The sequence below is a fragment of the Glossina fuscipes genome, unplaced genomic scaffold, assembly GCF_014805625.2.
Source record: "Glossina fuscipes isolate IAEA_lab_2018 unplaced genomic scaffold, Yale_Gfus_2 3, whole genome shotgun sequence".
NCBI lineage: Eukaryota > Metazoa > Arthropoda > Insecta > Diptera > Glossinidae > Glossina > Glossina fuscipes.
The window spans coordinates 7,088,454-7,107,676 of NW_023998417.1; the positions used below are offsets into that span (position 1 = coordinate 7,088,454).

General features: G+C 33.5%; 6 protein-coding genes across 8 annotated transcripts; 3 read left to right on the forward strand and 3 right to left on the reverse strand.

The window, feature by feature from the left end:
• Positions 1-1,089: 1,089 nt before the first annotated feature.
• Positions 1,090-4,661, forward strand: LOC119634514 (testicular haploid expressed gene protein-like). The gene is made up of 5 exons (XM_038028735.1): positions 1,090-1,427; positions 1,480-1,617; positions 1,679-2,064; positions 2,592-2,759; positions 4,597-4,661. The coding sequence occupies exons 1-5, from the start codon at positions 1,132-1,134 to the stop codon at positions 4,659-4,661; spliced, it is 1,053 nt and encodes a 350-aa protein (XP_037884663.1). The 5' UTR covers positions 1,090-1,131.
• A 41-nt stretch (positions 4,662-4,702) lies between these two features.
• Positions 4,703-8,380, reverse strand: LOC119634680 (isocitrate dehydrogenase [NAD] subunit beta, mitochondrial). Its single transcript, XM_038028976.1, has 7 exons — positions 8,178-8,380; positions 7,962-8,015; positions 7,798-7,896; positions 7,619-7,735; positions 7,113-7,568; positions 5,500-5,625; positions 4,703-5,444 (listed from the first exon to the last, which is right to left on the reverse strand). The coding sequence occupies exons 1-7, from the start codon at positions 8,211-8,213 to the stop codon at positions 5,214-5,216; spliced, it is 1,119 nt and encodes a 372-aa protein (XP_037884904.1). The 5' UTR covers positions 8,214-8,380; the 3' UTR covers positions 4,703-5,213.
• Positions 8,381-8,858: 478 nt separating this feature from the next.
• Positions 8,859-11,121, forward strand: LOC119635068 (fumarylacetoacetate hydrolase domain-containing protein 2). Its single transcript, XM_038029619.1, has 4 exons — positions 8,859-9,246; positions 9,316-9,727; positions 10,478-10,806; positions 10,870-11,121. The coding sequence occupies exons 1-4, from the start codon at positions 9,116-9,118 to the stop codon at positions 11,024-11,026; spliced, it is 1,029 nt and encodes a 342-aa protein (XP_037885547.1). The 5' UTR covers positions 8,859-9,115; the 3' UTR covers positions 11,027-11,121.
• An 81-nt stretch (positions 11,122-11,202) lies between these two features.
• On the reverse strand, positions 11,203-12,273 carry LOC119635069 (39S ribosomal protein L35, mitochondrial). Its single transcript, XM_038029620.1, has 2 exons — positions 11,899-12,273; positions 11,203-11,838 (listed from the first exon to the last, which is right to left on the reverse strand). Exons 1-2 carry the CDS (start codon positions 11,921-11,923, stop codon positions 11,288-11,290), a joined length of 576 nt encoding a protein of 191 aa, XP_037885548.1. The 5' UTR covers positions 11,924-12,273; the 3' UTR covers positions 11,203-11,287.
• Positions 12,274-12,988: 715 nt separating this feature from the next.
• Positions 12,989-17,106, forward strand: LOC119634869 (MICOS complex subunit Mic60). Of its 2 annotated transcripts, XM_038029276.1 has the most exons (12): positions 12,989-13,225; positions 13,619-13,758; positions 13,818-14,008; positions 14,073-14,119; positions 14,173-14,342; positions 14,416-14,564; positions 14,721-14,887; positions 14,947-15,475; positions 15,555-15,575; positions 16,068-16,226; positions 16,289-16,577; positions 16,650-17,106. In XM_038029276.1, the coding sequence occupies exons 1-12, from the start codon at positions 13,190-13,192 to the stop codon at positions 16,825-16,827; spliced, it is 2,076 nt and encodes a 691-aa protein (XP_037885204.1). In that variant the 5' UTR covers positions 12,989-13,189; the 3' UTR covers positions 16,828-17,106. The 2 variants fall into 2 exon arrangements, with proteins under 2 accessions (XP_037885204.1, XP_037885205.1); XM_038029277.1 differs by lacking the exon at positions 15,555-15,575.
• Positions 17,107-17,186: 80 nt separating this feature from the next.
• On the reverse strand, positions 17,187-18,551 carry LOC119634870 (cytochrome c-type heme lyase). 2 transcript variants are annotated; one of them, XM_038029280.1, is made up of 3 exons: positions 18,370-18,551; positions 17,641-18,247; positions 17,187-17,576 (listed from the first exon to the last, which is right to left on the reverse strand). In XM_038029280.1, the coding sequence occupies exons 2-3, from the start codon at positions 18,243-18,245 to the stop codon at positions 17,315-17,317; spliced, it is 867 nt and encodes a 288-aa protein (XP_037885208.1). In that variant the 5' UTR covers positions 18,246-18,247; positions 18,370-18,551; the 3' UTR covers positions 17,187-17,314. The 2 variants fall into 2 exon arrangements, with proteins under 2 accessions (XP_037885208.1, XP_037885206.1); XM_038029278.1 differs by having other exon boundaries at positions 17,641-18,257; positions 18,370-18,548.
• Between the last annotated feature and the right edge of the window lie 672 nt (positions 18,552-19,223).

The following is a 19,223-nucleotide window of genomic DNA, read 5'->3' on the forward strand; positions in this document are numbered from 1 at the left end:
CCTATATGACGATTGGCGAGGAAGTCCTTATACCGTTGCCATTGTCTGTGACAGAATAAGGTAATCCTGAAAACAGGCCTCAATAGAAGGCCTGAAAATCAAAGGAAACCAAATTGAACAAGTTTTCTTCAATAAATCAGTGACTCAGTGATTTAGGACGATGTTACCCTTTACTTTTTTGGTAAAACACAAAAATCTTCTTTTTTTTCGATTTAACACGATCTTACCCGTTGTGTTGCTTTTAACACAATATATATATATATATATATAGTTTTTTTCATAATATATTTAAATGTGTGCTCAATAATACAAATATTATAGTTCTGCTAGCTTTTGTTCTAACCAAAGCAAAAAAAAAACAATTTCCAAAAACGCGTTTTGCCTCTTGAGCCATAGTCGATACTAAAACTGGCATTATATAACTATACCTTTGCTAAACAAACATTTACATTTCGTTAATCAGTTTAAAGCAGGTCACATGCTATTGGGCCAGCATTGCACATAGCGTTCCTGATTGGTGTCTTTGGTAAAATATGATTCAATACAAACACAATGCTTTCTCTTTAAACACAGCTTTAAATACGTAGTTCCAGAAAAAAAAAAAAAAAAAATGGACTATTCGGTATGGTGATTGACCATGTGGACTTATTTAAATAATTTTTAAATGTTATCGGAGTTGTCGAGATCATAATTGTCATTTCAGGCGAGTAACTAAATTTCTCTTACTTACTTATGCCAATCAAGAGTATCTATCAGTTGCTTGTATCTGCTTTGTCGTCTATAGTCTATTTAATGTGAAGTGGACGTCAAAGGATGTCAAAGGACTTATCGATATTCCCTTTGCACACACTATAACATTTAAATATCCGACTTACATTCAATAATTTGAAAAACCTTTAGAACATGGTAACCAGGTAAGCTTCAATTGAAACATATATACACATATACATTTTTTTTGTACGTTTACATTCATTTTGGTTTTATTGTTGTTTAATATAAATCGTTAAAAGTGTATAAATTAAAAAAATAAATTATATTTGGATAGAGAAATATTTTGTGTCTGAAATTAAATATTTGGTTTATAAAATTTTTAGGTCATTTTATGAGGAATGTCTGCGAGTTTCGTGATAAATGAAAATGCTTAAAAGAAGTGCCGCAAGTTGTTTTCGTATATGCCGTTTACCAAATTGCATATGGAATGATATTGCTTGCAGTTACGCGACATTACTTGAAAAACATATAAAATCTTTAACGCGAAGGCAACGATTATGGCATCTGGCAAAGCCCAGAGAATATACGCCAAAATTTGGGCAATATCAGAAGCCATTTTTTGAAGCGCTTCAACATCCAAAAACAACAATAATTAGAACATACGAAAATGAAAGAGAAAGTACTAGAACTATACATTTAGCTTATCCCAAAGTTAGGTAAGATCTCTTACAATGCCGTGGACATATTTATATTTGGCGATCGTTACAGTCGACTTTCTATCCTCAAACATCATACTTCATATTCGTCCTTTGTACCGCAACGAAAAGAAAACGTTGATCGTTTGATTAAAAAAAGTCTACTATCGCTGTACAGTCATCTCTCGAAGGCGAAACTTCCACCGGAACAGTAAGTATTGATCTTTAATATACATTTTATCATTTATCTTTTTCATAATTATTCGATGTAGAAAAACACAAATTGTTCAGAATATAGAGGAAAACTTAAAATATGTCGAAGGTCTCGCTATACCCAAAAAGGATCACTCAGAAATTGTAAAAGATCGTCCACCTCCTTCTACGAAAAAACGCCGCCTTCGCTTCCGAAAACCACCACTGGTGGAATTTAATAGGCCGAAAAAGGAGCAGAAACCGCATGTTAAACGCATCGATACCTTATCCAGGCCGAAGATGCATTACACTGCTGAACAAAAGGAGTGGCAGCTTACGCCGGCATTAAAAAAATACACACCTTCCTCTCGGCTAAAAAATATGGCGCAACCTAAAAATTTACTCATGTACTATAGGAGTCAAAGCGTTGAGAAACGCATTGCCAGAACAGCATTACGATATGAAGGTAAGTTAATAAAGGGCCATTTTCTCAAATTGAAAAATATATATATATTTTTAATAATCAAAATGGATAGCTTGAATACAATCATTTATTTAAAGTAATGTCATTTAGATAGTTGGAATCGGGATATAGCCGACAAGACTTGATAGTGTTGACTTAAATCCTTTCTGAGTTAAATTTAAACTTTTAAAGCCACTGACAAAGATCAAATAATTTGCGAATAAATAAAAAAAAAATATCTAGGAATTTAATGGCATAAGTGTTAAATCATTTCGTATGTACCGAAAGAAATCGTGTCATAAAAAATGTTTAGTATATTGCCCCTCGTTCTTCCCATTTTCTCTAAAAATCCTGGCCGATATGGTGCGATGGCGGTCTCACCATTCACAATGACGCATAATGATTGAGTCAGATTTTCGTGCTGCGAGTGACGACAATATTATTTTTTTTGTTTTTTTGTTTTTTTTTTTTTGTTTCTAAAATTGACACGAGATCTCAGTAGATGTTCATTTAATCATTTCTCTTCACAGCAACCGACAGGATAAAGCAATTGGCCAAATCGAAAAGACATTATAATAGAAAACATGATGGTCTTAAAAGTTCATCGGCAATTTCACCGAACGCTTTGAAAGCTATAGCAACCGAACGCACTATCAGATTAGCAAAGCCAAAAATCATTATTGATATGAACGCAAAGAGTGAGCCATTTAAAGTAAGGCGAAGGGCCCTTCGAGCTCATGCGAACGAATACATCAGGAATCTGGCAATTCCGAAACATGTGAGGACAAAATATATGGCCCCTTTGTACTATTGATCCCATCTTAATTGAGTGATTTCAGAAATTATTGCAGATTAAAAATATCATATTCGGATAACGATCTATAAATGTATCGATGCTAAACTATTTATAGAGCGTTTCTCCAAAAATGAGCTTTTAATAATATTGTAATAAATTCTGAAATTGCATCGATTATGAAACATGGATATGGATATAATTAATGATAAGAAAAACTTTCACGTAGTATGTTAAAATAAAGATTTTTATTTATTTTTTTTTTTTTTTATTATTTTTTTCGAACAAAATTTTCATGTAATTGTTTTTTGTTATTTTTATTTTTTTCGATAAAATCGATATTTTTTAAAATATATTGTTTAAATGTTATGATTTGCAATAAGCAAAAACTCGACTTTATTAATATGTGGATTATTTGTTTTGAAAAGGACAGAATAATTTATAATAGTAGAAAATGAAATGAACAACAACAAGAACAACAACCATTGCTTCCTATTTTCACAAACAATATAAACGCAAATAAGAGAAAAGTTTTTCGGAATTAAATGATTATTACTACAATTAGAAGGGGTGTGTGTGTGTGTGTGTGCTAACATTCCCATTGATGTTAGCCTCTCTTTACTTTCTTCTTGCTACATCTTCTTTACGATCCAAAACCTTCTCTTCTCTTATTTTTTCTATTTATTTCGCGCTGATGTGCTTGCAACAATAATTCCCACCTTATTATAAATTTGTTAATCACTTTTTTCATTTATTATATTCAAATGAAATTCCAAAGCCTTATAAATTTTTCAAGGATACCGTTATCATCATCATCATCACCGAAAAAGAAAGGCGTAAAAACATGTAAGAACATTTGTAACCCTAGGTTCCATTAAGAGGTATTCCAAAGAGCTTAAGGATTGTTACATTACAAAAAGGCTATACATTTGCTTATTTACACCAATACTTACTTGACTACGCTTCTATTGTATGATCTGTGTTCATATAAGTGTTCTGTACATACCTTATGCCATGTCCTTAACCATGGCATATACATAAATTTGTGTAGACTGTTTACCGAAAAACAACGGCCAGTGAATTGAAAAAACAAGTTATATATATATAAATTTATATATATAAATTTTGCGAAAAACAAAAGTAAAAAATTTAAGAAAATACACCATTGAAAGTTCAAAAGGCCGAGAAAGGCATTCAATGAGGATGATGGTTCCAAGTAAATTTTGAAACAGGATCTGGAATTATGATAAACTTTTGAAACCGCCATCAATGAAGTTTTAAATTCGCAATCACAAAAAAAAAATAAATAAATAAATTAATAACTTATGTGGTAATAATCATAATGCTGTACGATAACTAAGGAAAAGAGCGAAATAATGAAAAATGTTAATTTTATAATAAATCACCTGTAAAGACGAATTACAACAGAGTGTTCATATGCTCCGACAATCAATGCTGAAATTTAGGTTAGTTTTCCCCCCGTTGTTCTTCAAGTGTCCAATCATTGCAATCATTTTACTAGTGTTAAATGGCTAAATATTTTTGCATATTCTGAAACTTTAGCTCTAGCTTTAGCAACTATTTGCCATAAGCTTTTGACATCGGTATCGGTTACAATTTGCATTTTAAAATATTTTGTTTATTGCGATCATCTTTTTGACAGCCTTGATGTATACACAAACCGTAAAACGTTTAAAGTTTTAATTTAGCGAATATAGAACTTTTCCCTTTCGATCTTTTAGACAACAATGCGAAACGTTGCTTTGAACGAATACAAATATTTATAGATGAATATCACAATTCATGATTTCATAAATCATTTACTTAAGTGATTGTCATGCATGGAAATTTCGTATTAATTTATGTAAGTAATATTTATTGCTCATTTATTGCGCTTAATTGCAATTTCTTCTCTTAGAGACTGAAAATTTGCATGGATCAATTTATTGCAATGAATTTTACGTACATTTTTTTTACAATTTTCTTTAATTAATAATTAGAAAGACGCTAAAATATACAGATGCTATATAGACGTGTTTACTAAAACGAAGGAGGGCATAAGATACAATACAATACGTTGAAGGAAACACAAAATAGGACAGTAGAGCTTCAATAAAATGAAAAAAAAAAAAAATAAAACATTTTAATATTAAACAAAGGAAGTAATTAAAAATATTCATCAAATTAATACTCAGAAGTGGATATCAAGATATACAGAAATATAAAATAAAAACAGTTATACATATATATAAAAATAAAAGAATGCCAAAAATATCAATTATTTATGTGAGGCATTTACAATCAGTATTAAAATAATTGTTGGCATCTAACTCATGGTCAGGAAGTGTTTATCCCGAATTTAATGAATGTTAGCAATAACAGCTCGTGTGAATTCTTGAGTAGTGGCATAGCCGCCTAAATCTTTAGTTCTGACTTTACCCTCCGATAAAACACGAATGATCGCATTAGTTATCATTTCACTGTAAGTGGGCAAATTAATATGACGTAAAAGCTTCGTACCGCAGAAGAACATAGCAGTAGGATTTGCCACATTCTTGCCAACAGCTTCAGAGAAGGTGTGACGAGCGCCCTTAAAAATGCAAAAATCAAACTTTTTCCTTAATGTATATTTTTATGTTACGTACCGGTTCGAAAACAACAGTATCCGGTGAGTATGATGCACCGGCAACAAGACCAGCTCCACCTACAATACCCGCGAACAAATTGTCTATAATCGAACCATATAAATTGGGCGTAACTAATACATCAAACTGGGAAAGAAAAATTTTAGAAAAAAAAATTTTAAAAAATACTTTATAAATACTTCTATTTTTTTCACATTCGCCATAGTAATATGTGTACGACATATCAGTGAACTCGCAAATTGCGCATAATCTTCACTTTCTTCATAACCCCGTGCGAATAGGAAATAATTTAGATAAACCTGTTTCTATCTCTTTGCAAGATTCTGATCGAAATGGCGAGCTTTTAGCTACAGCTTGCAAATACTTTGTCGCTCTCCATCTAAATTTAGGATTAATCCCAATGTACATTTTTCAAAAAAACATTTTAGGTGACCTTCTAAAATATGGAGAAACAATTAACTATCTGAAAACAAATTTACTTCTTGAAATTTCGGACTCTTCTCTATATCAATAGAATTACTTCCCAAAATCTTTTCTATAATTTCTTATAATACAGCAACAAATGTCTCTCGAACGGATATATATTCATTTGCAAGCATTTCAAAATAAAAATTTATTACCGCAGCTTCAACAAGACGATCGTAGAAATGTAATTCGAAAGTTTTCTGCGCTGCTGTCATAAAAAATTGAAAGCTTTGAAGTCTTTAGAGTTGATTATGAATTATATACATTTCTTGCCCATCATTCCCCTAAACGTAAATTGCAAAATCTGCCATTATCTTTGACCCCAAGCGGAAAAAGCGGCACTTTCGGACAAAGAAACGAAGAGGCGAAAGAATGAAAATATATATTTGAGAATGGAAGGATATTTCTATGGTGAAGAGACAAGAAGCTAAAGGAAGAACTTAATAATATGAAAAGCCAAAGCTTTAAAGAGGTGTTTTCCAAAACATGAATTTTCTCAAACCATCCCACGAAAATCTTCCTTTAATTTTTATTCTTCCCATTCAAATTCTGCAAGAGATCTTCAATATAATAATTTTTATCACGGTGCGAGGGAAATTTTCGAATAATTAACTATTAAAATTTATTAACAAAAGATTGCCTTTTTGGGCCGAAAATTAAAGGACGTTACAGTGGTGTTACCTCTTAGCAAAAAATTTAAAATATCCGTTAATAACCCGAATTCTCCTATCAAACGTGAAACTCTTCTAATGTATTACGCCTAATGTTATGTATATGTTTACATGGATACTCTTCGCCTGTACTATTACCTCCAATCATTGTATGCTGCTCTTGTACTATTTCTCTTCTCTTCTCTTAGGTTGTACTTTAGACATGATATTTTACTGCCGATCTGCGTCTAAGAAGTTTCGATGTTCCTGCCTAACTTCATGTTGGTATATTTATTATTGCGACCATAAGAATGCTTAAATAGATTCAAAATCGATGCTGATCAAGAGTATATACACATTTGTGTCATTTCTCTGAAACATACTTTTGACCATTACAAATGTTTTGACAAATGAATATAACCCCATTTTTCGGTACAAAAGCAATCAGTTGACTACAATCTTTATAATACAAGCTATCTTTTCTTCTCAAAATCTTACCTGATGTGGATGTGAAACAATCTGCATGGTGGTATTGTCCACAATCATTTTTTGAAATTCTATACGGGGATACAATTTTGCCATATCCTCACATGATTTTAAAAACAAACCGTCACCTAATTTCATTATATTGGCTTTATGCACCGAAGTGACCTTTTTGCGGCTATTTTTGATGGCATAATCAAATGCAAATTTCGCAATACGCGTAGATTTCTTGGCAGTAATAATTTTTAAGCACTCCACAATGCCTGGTACCGATTCATGTTCTAATGCAGAATATTCGCCTTCTGTTTGTTCTCGTATAACCACAATATCAATATCCTGATAACGTGTTTTAACGCCAGGTAGACTGCGCGCGTGCACGACGTTAGCGTACAAATCCAATTCATTCCGCAGCTTCATATTCAATGATTGCAATTCACCAACGTTACTATAATCAGGCGTAGCTAGAACCCCCTGTGAAAAAAGTATTAGAGGGGCTTGCAAAGAAGACGAATTTAACTTACCTTAATGCAAACCTTATTCTTGCGAATTGAAGCAATAACATCCTCTAATTTCGCACTCAATACAGGGTTTACTTCGGAGAGGAAGTAACATTCGAAGTCCACGGGTACATCGGCAGACTTAAATACATTCCAAGTTAATAATAATAAATAAGATCTCCAATCTATTTAAAGAGGCTCACCTTAAAAACTTCTTGTAAGCACTGCACCAACTCTGGACCTACACCATCACCCGGAATAAGCGTACATGTTGTACGATTTCCTCCATGCGCGCCAGGATCCTTTAACACATTTAGATGGTATTTATAAATTCGCGTTACATTATTTTCATTAGGATAAGACTTACAGTGTTAAGAGTAGCTGTAGCATGAATGGAACGTATCGTTGAGGTTTGCAGGCCCTAAAAAACGGAAAGCATTCAATATATATTCTGATCTTCTAAAGGATTTCGTGAATGTATTAAGAATTTGAAAATTTGCATCTTTGCTAAGCATATTATTTGTTGTTCTCGCAAGTGTTTATGTAAGCGCTAGCGGAATTAAAAAATTATAATATTATGTACCTGAATGAAAGTCCGACCAAGCGCTCTCGCCAACATAGCCGTTATTGTCTAGAAGAATTTTTTGTTGTTTGAAACTCCTGAAAAACCCGATCACAGCCGGAATTGTAAGAAAAACAAATAATCCCTCTTTAGTTTAAACAGAAAAAGATAAAAGCCTGCTTTTCTCAAACAACAGCTGTCAACTAGCGATGGCAATTTACAAAAGTTATCGAATTAAAGGAAATGAAAAGCAAGCATAACAAAAGGAACACCGATGTAATATGATGAAAATTTATGCATTAATCTGTTGATAACTTTTGGTTAAACAGCAAACCATTATTGAGTTGAGATTAATTTTTTGGATGTCGTTAATAAATCAAATGATGGCGGTAATCACTTATGAAAAATGTAGCTTAAGCTTCTGTTTTCAGCTGTTGAACACCTAAGCGAAAGTTAATCTTCAGCTAGATGATTATCCTTCTTACATTCGACTCATTTGCGGTTTTCGAAAATGCTTTTTACAAAATTTAAAAATGGGCTGAGCTTGAACAGCTGCTACACCAAACGCATGCGGAAATAGCGAAAAGTTACTTGGAGCAGATGTTATTCAAAATTAACAAACAAGCAAAACAATTTTTAATGTTTTTTTTTTTGTTAGTTTTTGTCTTAAATAGCAGCAATCTATTGTACAACGCTGTAATGAAATTATAGTTTGCATCATGGGGCTGTTCTGACAAACAAATTGGTTTTTGACATCTTTCGTTAAAAGCAAAATTGTGAAGTAAAACAAAATTGTTCAAAAATTATTGAGGAATTAGCATCAATTTCTTCTTTTACAAAATTTTTAGTATAGGGAAAATAAAATTTGCAAAATTTTATTTGTGTCTTATGCGTCTCTTAAATTTCTCGCACTTTTTCGTAACTTGAAAAAAATTGTATTTTTGAAAATTTAAATTGCAATGGCAAAATGTTTAACGAAATTATTGGGCAAACGACCGTCATCGCGTCTATCCGAATTGTATATTACAGTTCAGCCGCACACATTCCGTAGATTTTTGATGCGAAATGTTCTCGGTGTGGGAGTCACTCCGTATGTATTACGAAATTTATAAGAATTTTCATTTTATTTTAGTTATCTGTACGTATGTATGTGGCTTAGTGATAAAAAACCGGAAGAGTTGAAAAAGCCTACGTTACGTTTTATTCAATTTTTGAGAGGGAATGATGAACGTAAGCGTTTGGGTGTTGTATCCGAAGACGGCAATACTTTTGCTGAATTGTCGGGAGGTGCTTGTGTGTCTAATGATTTTCTCGCATTCCTCAAACAAGGTTTCTCATCGCAAGAGCTCTTGCACAAAATCGACAGAGTGCAATGTGAGCGCATGAATGATCGGTTAATTTTGCTACCCCCCATTATTAATCCTGGCAAAATTATTTGTGTTGGTCTAAATTACAAAGGTCATTGCGATGAGCAGAATAAACAACCGCCTACGGATCCCGTGTTTTTCAGTAAATTCGGCAATGCTTTAGTTGGTCCGTTAGATTGCGTTGTCGCTCACAGCGTCACAAAGGTAAATTTACAACATTACGTAACGAAAGAGCTGTTGATAATAATAGAACTTTATCTGCAAATTGATAAGAAACGAGTGAAAAAGTTATACTTAAAATTGATAACCTTATAATCAGCAACTAACAGTGAGAGGATATTATGTAGTAAGGAATCTACTTTGGGAATCTCATAGAATATACGCACATTCTGAACCAACCATTGATTTTGACTGAAATTATGTACATAAAAATTGAATTTTCAAAGGCTCAAAACTGGTAGAGAAGTTTTATATGCTGATTCCCATTTTTTTCAATACAATTCAGTTGACCGCCTGCACCCATAGGAGACAAGAAATTTAAATATAAAAGGATTATGTCTTAAGAGACAACTTGTTGACTGTGTGAATATGCATGTCTCAAGATCCTTAGTATAGAGAAATGTTTTTAATGACCCCAACAGGCGGAAATGTATAATATAATTTAAATTTTTGCAAAGTCCATTTTTTATTTACTGTGAACATATTTCTAAACAAAAGAACCAAAAGAAAGAATTCAATAAAACAAGTGGGAAGCTCAGGTCATCCCAAGACTCCGATAGCTTGCGGATTAGCGCGTGTTGTGCATAATTCCTTTATCCTTCGACTATTTTCGATCAACATAATGTAACATAACTACAAATCCAAGATCGCGCATATTTAAACAAAAAGAGCATATCCTTTCGAAAATAGACTAAATTAAGTTGATATATAATTAATTTATTTTTTTTGGCGTAGCGACTCGATTGGGAAGTGGAGCTGGCCGTTGTTATAAGTAGGAAATGTCGTCATGTTCAATGTAAAGATGCCATGAATTATGTATTCGGTTATACAATAGCCCAAGACATTTCGGCTCGTGATTGGCAAAAACGTAATGGCGGTCAGTTTTTTATCGGAAAATCAATGGATACATTTTGTCCCATCGGCCCTGCAGTGGTACACAGCAGCATGATTGGCGACCCACACAATTTATACTTGAAATGCACCATAAATGGTGAAGAGAAACAAAGTGGCAATACCCGTGAAATGATATTCCGAATTGATGAACTGATTTCTCGTTTGTCCAGGTAAACAATAACCTCGACAATAAACATCTACCAGTTTATGTGTATGTTTATTAAATTTATTAGTTTTCTGACTCTATTACCTGGCGACTTAATATTAACTGGCACCCCAAAGGGAGTGGGTATGTATCACAAACCACCACAATATTTAAAGGTCGGAGACGTTATCCAAAGTGAAATCCAGTGTGTGGGCAAAATGATTAATCAAGTCATCGCTCCGTAATTATAAATTTCTCGTACGCTATTTAGATTTTCAAGAAATTGTGCAATAAGTGCATAGGTTAATTATTATTGTAATTAGATTATTATGTTAAATTTGTTGCTAATTTGAATTTATTTTTCTACTTGTAATTGAAAATATATATAATTGATGTGGTCTATAAACAAAACTTTAACCTAAAACGGTATATATTTTACCTTTATTTTCAATTAGTAAGTGCGATAATGGCTCAGATTTACTAATTTCCATAGAATAAATAAAGATTTATACCTTAAATTCCTTACGTTTTGTAGCGAAATATTCGTCTCGACGGTGATAGGGAGCGTAAGGATCATCAATCCAATATTTTGGACGACGCCAAAAGCTCGTTACCATTTTATCGAGCAAATGTGCTTGTGTAGCATTAACAAACACATGTTGGCGCAGGCGACGTTTCAATGCGTTCGATTTCCTAAACATCTTCTTATGTCGACCGGTGCGTGTACGTATCCAACCGCCCCAGTCCAGACGTTTAAAGCGTTTGAGTACTGCTTTAACTGACTTGCGCTTACCTTTAGTCAAGGAGAATTTTGTAACACTACGACAAATCTGTAGCTGCTTACTTGCTGCAACAGCATTCAAACTCCCCGGTATAATAGTTAAAGGAATTTGGTAATGAGTGACACTTGGCTTCTGAACTTGAAGTAGCGAATAAAAGCTTTTCTGGAAAGTATTTCCCATAAGATGTTTATCTAAAAACGGTGTCATTGATACGGATCCGTTTCTACTCGACAGCGATGTCAAATAATTGAGACCCGACGATCTTATGCGAAGAGCTGCAAGTTAAAAACTTGACATCCATTATTTTCTAAATTGGAAATTATCATCAATTTTACCGTTCGCGCATAAATATCGCAACATTTTAGTTATATTAAAGTAAAATTACGGGCTAAATAATCATTCCTCAATAAACAAACTTCACTTCATTAATATGAAATGCAACATATGGAAAAATCACGTTCTGATGGATACGAGAAGCAATGGCTTTGGTTAAATTTTTCTAACAGGGATGTTTTCTTTTTGCATAAGAAAAACACACACAAACGTGTAAGACCTGAAATCGATGGTTTCCTCGTAAACGATTACAGTATTTTGCGTAAACGGAAATATTAAATTTAAGAGAGTCGTAGAAATATGTTGTAAGACGTTTTGTTCAACCTCTCGAACCTTACTTGAAACTATTTTCCTCAAACATACCGTTCAAATTCCCGATATACTTTGTACCAATAAATTATAGAACCAACACTGCAAGTCCGTACGTTTAATTATATCGAATTCATTGTTTTACTTCGATAGGGGCCGGATAACTTTCTTTCTCTCTCTCCCTCTCTCGAATCTTATCTCTCTTGTCCATGTACACATTAGTGTTGATAGCGCTGCTATTACAACTACATATTTATCTACTAATTAATATGGTTGGATTGCATATAATTAATCAAGAAATGAAATAAAATTCATGTCAACAGAATAAAATCACATGGTTATAATAAATATTGCAATATTAACTAATTTTAATAAAAACTTACGAGATGTTATCGAAAATGTGTTCTACTAAAGAAAAACAATAGTTTTGGAAAAAGTTTGTTACTCTTTTAATCACTTGGTAAATTTTTCTGCAATAACGCAAAGCAGACTATATTTGCTATTTGTTTTGTATGTAGCACGAAGCGAACGCGTACAATCTTTCTAGCGCCTAACATAAGTGTACGTTTCGTTTGATAGTGCATTTGTCAATCAATTTTTTTTAAATTTGGTTATACATTTTGATTAGTTTTAGATAAAAAAAAAAATATATATATATATATATTTAAAAATTACCAAAATTTGACAAATTAATTTTTTCTTTCTTAATAACGTTAATTGCCAACACTGCGTTTTTCACGGCTTGCGTACATCTGTCATATTAATTTTATAAACATCGTCAACATTTGATTTTTGACAGTTAAGCTGTCACCTTTGCTGTATTCTACCCTTCAGTCCGTAGTTTTTTGTTGCTCTTGGACGAAAATTGATTTCGGAAGGAATTTTTAGATTCCGTCATCGATAATAGAAAAAAAGGAAGTGAAAATACCGGTTGGGACACGTTAACGGTTTCGAGAATTCCAATTTCCTTCAAGTTACAGAAAAATGCATCGAGTATTACGAGTGCCGTATGCTATAAATGTGAGCTAAAATCAATTGTGCACATATATATTTTCTACATTGCCCGCTCCTCCGCTTTACCTACATTAAAATTGCAAATCTTGTATTTGTCGTGTTATGTCACCAATTGAAATCATATGAAGGAAGCTATCGAAAGAAAATAATATATTTTCGTATTTCAAAAACTATGGGTTTAATATTAATAACACCCAAAGTGGACGCTGAATTTCGTTGTCTTTGTTTGTCGGAAGATAGATTAATATTAGTTAAAGATTTTAACTAACATCTATTCTACAATTCGTGCGAGCATGAAATTTAACCAACTGCAAATATGTTTATATACAGCCACTTATGTCTAAGATCTTGAAATTGGTTGATTCTATCCCATACTATAATGTTTGTTTTAATTTCCAGAGAACAATGCAGCATCAGACTCGCAAACTTATAAGCAGGAGTGACGGTCGAGCCATTCATGTACGACAAGCCGGTTTCGGGAAAGTTGTCTTTATTTTGACACCATTTGTGGCGGTAGGAGGCGCAATAACCTATGCAAAGTAATATCATAATCTTTGTATTTGTATTAAAACATACAGTAAATTTTTTTTTGTTTTAGATATGATACAAATTTTCGAAAATATCTCGAACGAAATATTCCAGGTGCTGAGTATATAATTAAAGTGGCTTTACAAGAAGAGAAACCATTTAAAGTCGTTGGCGAACAATTTGATAATGTTAAAGATCGCGTCGGTAGCATTAGCTCGTCGATATCGGGATTTTTTGGTAGTGCCGAAAAAGAAACTAAAAGTACACCGCTTTTTTTTTTTTTATTTTAAACACTTGTGTAATTTCTCTTTAATTTTTTCAACAGCACAACCAGAAAGTGTGAAAAGTAAATTTTCTGAACCACAAAAAAAAGTAATTTTTTAAATTTCTATCAACTTTAGTTAATAAATGATGTATTAATTTAGGTGCCTGATATGCCGGCAGCGAAAGCAACTAGAGAAACAAAGAGTGCATTGCCACAAGTCAAACCGGTGGAACCTTTGCCTAGTGATATTATTGAACTGGAGCATGCTGTGGAGGTATCTGCTGCTTTAGCTGTTCAAGAGTATAACAAAGCCATAGATAATCTTAAAAAGTAATCACCATAATCGTCCTCCTAAATGCATGCAAGATATATTAAAATCTGCTATGTTTTTATTTCATTGCAGTTTTAATAATGATGTGCGTCGTATTGTTGATCAATCAATAGAAAACGTCAATCCTTCTTTGTGGCATTCTTTAAGAAATAAGACGAGTGCTCGCGACACTTATGTCGCCACTGCTGAAAATATGGCTCGAGACGCTTTAAATAAAATTGGTAAACCGATATTGCAAATTATTTATTTTTATTATCGTTATAGACGTAAGCACAGAATGCGGCCCGTCTATCGAAAGCAAAAACTATGAGACGTTAAATTAAGGCAAAAGTAATTTGCTTATTTAAAAAAAATAATTTTTTAATTTCATTGTTTAGAAAAATGTGAGATTGCCTTGGCCAAGGCTGCAAAGCCAGAAAATCATGATCAAATAATTGCCGTACGTAATAAGATTAAAACCTTGATCGATCACATTAACAGAGTAAAGGACGAGCTTTACAGAAATAAAGACTTGGCAAATATGTCTGAGAAATATTGGAAAAATGTGAGAGAAATTTTGCAGTTTAACAAAGTTTGTGAATGATATTCAAAACGATTTTACAGGTTGAAAAAGCCCGCAATTATTTTGTGGAAGAAATTGAAACAATATTTCCCGGCATCGATTTGTCTAAACAAAAATTAAATTTAACTCCGGAAGATTTGGATTTATTTATTACTCATGCCTACTCGCATGTATTGGCCTTGCAAAAGGAATTGCAACGTTTGCAAACTGATGGTGAATTGCGTTTAAAACGGGCTATTGATTCTATGCGGGGTGACAATGATTCCGACACAGTTAAAGCTCAATTGGAATATATGTTGGAATCCGAAAGGCGTAAGCTGGCACTTGAAAATCAAAAGAAAATTCTAAATATTCGTTCCGACTCCGAGAAGCAGTTGCGCCAGCAGCTGAAAAAACAAGCAGAAGCTCATAGTGATCATCTGCAAGATGTTGTCAATATGAAAGAAAGCGAATTGAAACGTCAATATACGCGGGAACTGGAGGATAAAATGGCCACTGAAAAAGCAAATTACAAATTACAATTGGCTGCCATGTTAGGCAAAATACGCGGCATGGATGCCGCAATGCAAGGTAAATTCAACTTCGAATTTATTTACAGCTCTTTTTAAAAATGTTGCTTTCAATTTAAATTTTAAAATGCGGCTTTAAGAAATTAATGAGGAATTAGAAGGTAAAAAAACCTTAAAAACCGAACTACTTTGCTTTAGTAGTCAACTTTTGTTTACACATCCAAAGAATTGGAGATAGAATGTCGAAGCAGCGTTAGAAAGAAGAATAGAGGGCATAGATATTCTAATTTTTGAAGTCGCGATAACAATTCTCAAACCTTGCAAATAATATAAGCATTTTCTTAAATTCTTCTTTTCTGCTTTACCCGCAATTCGTAAAACTCTTAATTAGATTAAAATCTCCCGGTTTAGTCTGTGATGTAGTTTTCCCCTTTGTGTGGACGTTACTCTGTTGGCGCATGTATAGGTGACACAATAGCTTTTGTCTAAATGAAATGAATTTGTCTACTTTGATTTGGGTAACCTTTACGAATACGGCCCTCTATCTCCCATACGTGACTTTATATATGCGCTTTTGCGCAAGATTATTAGTTTATGTTTTTTTTTCTTTATTGTCTTGCTCAACAATACTATCTATGTTTGCTACGCAACAGCTCGTGCTGAAGGTGAACGATCATCGCATCAAGCTCAAGCTTTATGGGCAGCTTGTCAGGCTTTGTGGTCTTCGGTTAGAACTGGGGAACCAGGAACCCATTGGAAAGCTAAATTACGTCCTTTGCGAAATGAAATTAAAGCTATAAAAAAAGTGGCAGGTGAGAAGAACCAATCAAATTATTGCATCACAATTTTTTTTAGAATTTTCGCTTCCTTATAGAGGGTGACGAGCTTGTAACTGTTGTTATACAAAATCTACCTGTTGAAGCTGCTGAACGTGGTGTCTACCCGGAAGATGCATTACGCGAACGCTTCCTTAATGTAGAACGTATAGCTCGCAAAGTGGCTTTAATACCTGAGCAGGGTGCGAGTTTACCAAAATACTTTCTCTCTTATCTGCAATCGCTTTTCATACTTAAGCCTTCAGATCCCATTTCAAAAGCAGAATTGCAAAACGCAAAATTCGATTATAGTAAATTGGACGTTTACGAAATATTGAATAGAGCTCGGTAAGTATTGGATAGGGTAGGGTTCGTGTTAAATTTTAATAATAAGTTTTTTTTTTTTTTTGGAATTTTCAGGTATTTTATTGATCACGGCGATCTTATGATGGCCTTGAAATATATGAATTTATTGCAGGGCGCCCCACGTAAAATTGCTAGCGATTGGTTGAAGGAAACGCGTCTACTGTTGGAAACTCAACAAGCTGCCAACACTTTAATGGCTCATGCTGCTGCCAGTGGACTCTTATATCTGTAATTAGTTTCAGTTCCTTCCTTCTCTATTTTCTATTTAAATTTTACTGGGAAATAGTTACGTTGAAGTTTAAAAATTGGATTATTTCAAAGTTGTAAATTTTTTTTAAAAATTTTAGTTTTTCGTATTTTTGTTCGGCTAATTAAATAATTGTAAACATTAAAATTTTATAATTTGTCATTAAAATCTGTTTTACGCGTTTAATTTTCCTTGCTCCTTACCAACTGAAAAAGAATGCAAATGCTCCTTTTAAGTATAATTTACTCTAATTCTATAAATAAATATGGGACACTTTAGACCGATAAATTTGTATGCCTTTGATTTGCGCTTTAAGCGAAGGGCAACAATGATTTCAATTCTTATAAAACTTGCTAACAATTTTTTATTTCGGCCTATTTGCAGATAATTTGTCGATGAAATATAAATAACTCGATTAATGAAAGATCAATGCATTGGTTGCAAGAACCATATTGTATGGCGCTCCTATTAATTACTGATCAACTCTATCCCGTGGAGAGTCAGGTGGATTGCTACCTTTTACCATATCCAAGGCAGCAAATTTCCAACGCATATAAGCGACACGCATACGATCCCAGATGTTATCGAATGAATCCATAGCTGGACGTACATCCAACAAAGCGAACTTATAATCCTTGTCCACAATACCTCCGTCGTAATAATCAATCACATAGCGCACATCTTTGCCACAACGATCAATAATCCAATCATGACGATCGAAGGGCAGTTCATATCTGGGCACAGTATATATAGTTAATTAAAAATTCACGGAAAATTTTATCGATTTATAATATTTACCCCATCCAACTGCGTATGCGAGCACGCGGACTAAAATCTTTTGCTTTACCCCCAAAACTTTTTAATCTTGGGTTACCGCATTCTTTTAAATGAAGCGCTTCCCATTTTAAGACCTCCTTCCAAGCCTGTTCATTGTTCGCGTTATGTATGCGTATAATGTCGCCCATATCTTTTTGGCTTACGTCTTCATTTTTCCATCGCCATCCTTTGCGTAGCATAGCATTCCAAAACATCTGTTGACTCGGATATTGCCAGAATTGAATAGTGCCATCCTCCGTAGCCTTAGGTATAGATGATGTTTGACGTTCCGTAGAAAGTGGGAAAGGTTGATCTGGCGCTGGTTTTTGATTGGCAGGTGGCATCATATTCAACGGATTAACGTCACTGTTTTCATGCCTAACGGGACACTCCGATGAGGATACAGTCGTAGCTACTAACTTTGGATGCGGCGGCGGCAGTGTTGTTGATTTTACGTTTCCTCCCTCCTTTTGATGCATAGGACATTCCGGCGGCGGTGCAGTTTCAGAACCGACCATTTTCTCATGATCTTTGGGTTTGCTGAATTGAGCTGCTTGCATATGAGCAAGGGAAACAGCGTTACCCATGCCTAAAAAGCTCTAATATTTTTAAAGATATTTTATTTTTTATTTGATTTTTACTAAGCTGTTTGTTGCGTAATTTTTTTTTTTGCAAAAGCCTTTAAAGGTCTTTTTCTTTGCATATACTTACAATTGAAAATCGCTTTACAATACTAATAAATGTTATAGTTTGGTCTTTCGTTGGAAGAATTTCTTTTTAATTCATCAATTAGTTATTTAACACACAGAGCCCACAAACATGGTTCATCTACAAGAAACTAACATATATTATTCATTTTTAAAAACAGTTGTCAAATTAAATTAAATTAAATCGGTCTGTCACAACTGAGAGAAGATAACAACTAATATGAAATAAGAAACAAAGTGAATGCAATGGGACGAACGATATAGAGACATTTATGAAACGTGTTTGATGGACTTCGGCAGTAGATTTCTTCAAATGTGATGAACAAAAGTGATGAATTTGGAAGAAGACGAATCTTGAGAGCTCCTTGATTAACGTCGGCATACGCTGAATAAATCGATATTATTAAACTGTTATTTTATGTAGAGGAAGATCAAAATCATCGAATTCAACCGTTATACACACTAGTATTTCCCGTTTCTTCATCTTTTTTGCCTTCCATTTTTCTGCTCATTACAATAAGATCGAACCAGTGCTGGCGGACGCAGTTAATGATTAGTTAGTTAGAATTTTTATATTTATACAACGAACTTTTATCTAACATACATGTACCTATATATATATATATATATCTATAAGAGAATAGCTGAAATTTTTTCTTCTCTAAGATTGATTATTCAAAGGGCAATTTTTTTAAAGTAAATAACAACTATAGGGTACGAATCTTCGTCGATTAGATTCAGTTTCCTGTTGAACATTTATTAAGTCTGCTTGAAAGCTCTATCCGTTGTTCGAATTGTGTAGTTTCCGAATATGAACCGAAATGATTTCCTGAACTGAATCAAGCCTTTCCGCAATTT

Excerpts from the sequence above, each read along its gene's own strand:
- LOC119634514 (XM_038028735.1), top strand. The coding sequence starts at position 1,132 with ATGAAAATGCTTAAAAGAAGTGCCGCAAGTTGTTTTCGTATATGCCGT. Across the intron at positions 1,618-1,678 it reads GCGAAACTTCCACCGGAACA|AAAAACACAAATTGTTCAGA; the intron begins GTAAGTATTGAT and ends TATTCGATGTAG. Across the intron at positions 2,065-2,591 it reads AACAGCATTACGATATGAAG|CAACCGACAGGATAAAGCAA; the intron begins GTAAGTTAATAA and ends TTCTCTTCACAG.
- LOC119634680 (XM_038028976.1), bottom strand. The coding sequence starts at position 8,213 with ATGTTGGCGAGAGCGCTTGGTCGGACTTTCATTCAG. Across the intron at positions 8,016-8,177 it reads TTGGTCGGACTTTCATTCAG|GGCCTGCAAACCTCAACGAT; the intron begins GTACATAATATT and ends TCCGTTTTTTAG. Across the intron at positions 7,569-7,618 it reads AGAATAAGGTTTGCATTAAG|GGGGTTCTAGCTACGCCTGA; the intron begins GTAAGTTAAATT and ends CTTTTTTCACAG.
- LOC119635068 (XM_038029619.1), top strand. The coding sequence starts at position 9,116 with ATGGCAAAATGTTTAACGAAATTATTGGGCAAACGACCGTCATCGCGT. Across the intron at positions 9,247-9,315 it reads CTCGGTGTGGGAGTCACTCC|TGATAAAAAACCGGAAGAGT; the intron begins GTATGTATTACG and ends TATGTGGCTTAG. Across the intron at positions 10,807-10,869 it reads CTGATTTCTCGTTTGTCCAG|TTTTCTGACTCTATTACCTG; the intron begins GTAAACAATAAC and ends TAAATTTATTAG.
- LOC119635069 (XM_038029620.1), bottom strand. The coding sequence starts at position 11,923 with ATGTTGCGATATTTATGCGCGAACG. Across the intron at positions 11,839-11,898 it reads GCGATATTTATGCGCGAACG|CTCTTCGCATAAGATCGTCG; the intron begins GTAAAATTGATG and ends TTTAACTTGCAG.
- LOC119634869 (XM_038029276.1), top strand. The coding sequence starts at position 13,190 with ATGCATCGAGTATTACGAGTGCCGTATGCTATAAAT. Across the intron at positions 14,009-14,072 it reads TGCCGAAAAAGAAACTAAAA|CACAACCAGAAAGTGTGAAA; the intron begins GTACACCGCTTT and ends TTTTTTCAACAG. Across the intron at positions 14,565-14,720 it reads AGACGCTTTAAATAAAATTG|AAAAATGTGAGATTGCCTTG; the intron begins GTAAACCGATAT and ends TTCATTGTTTAG.
- LOC119634870 (XM_038029280.1), bottom strand. The coding sequence starts at position 18,245 with ATGGGTAACGCTGTTTCCCTTGCTCATATGCAAGCAGCTCAATTCAGC. Across the intron at positions 17,577-17,640 it reads CGCATACGCAGTTGGATGGG|ATATGAACTGCCCTTCGATC; the intron begins GTAAATATTATA and ends TACTGTGCCCAG.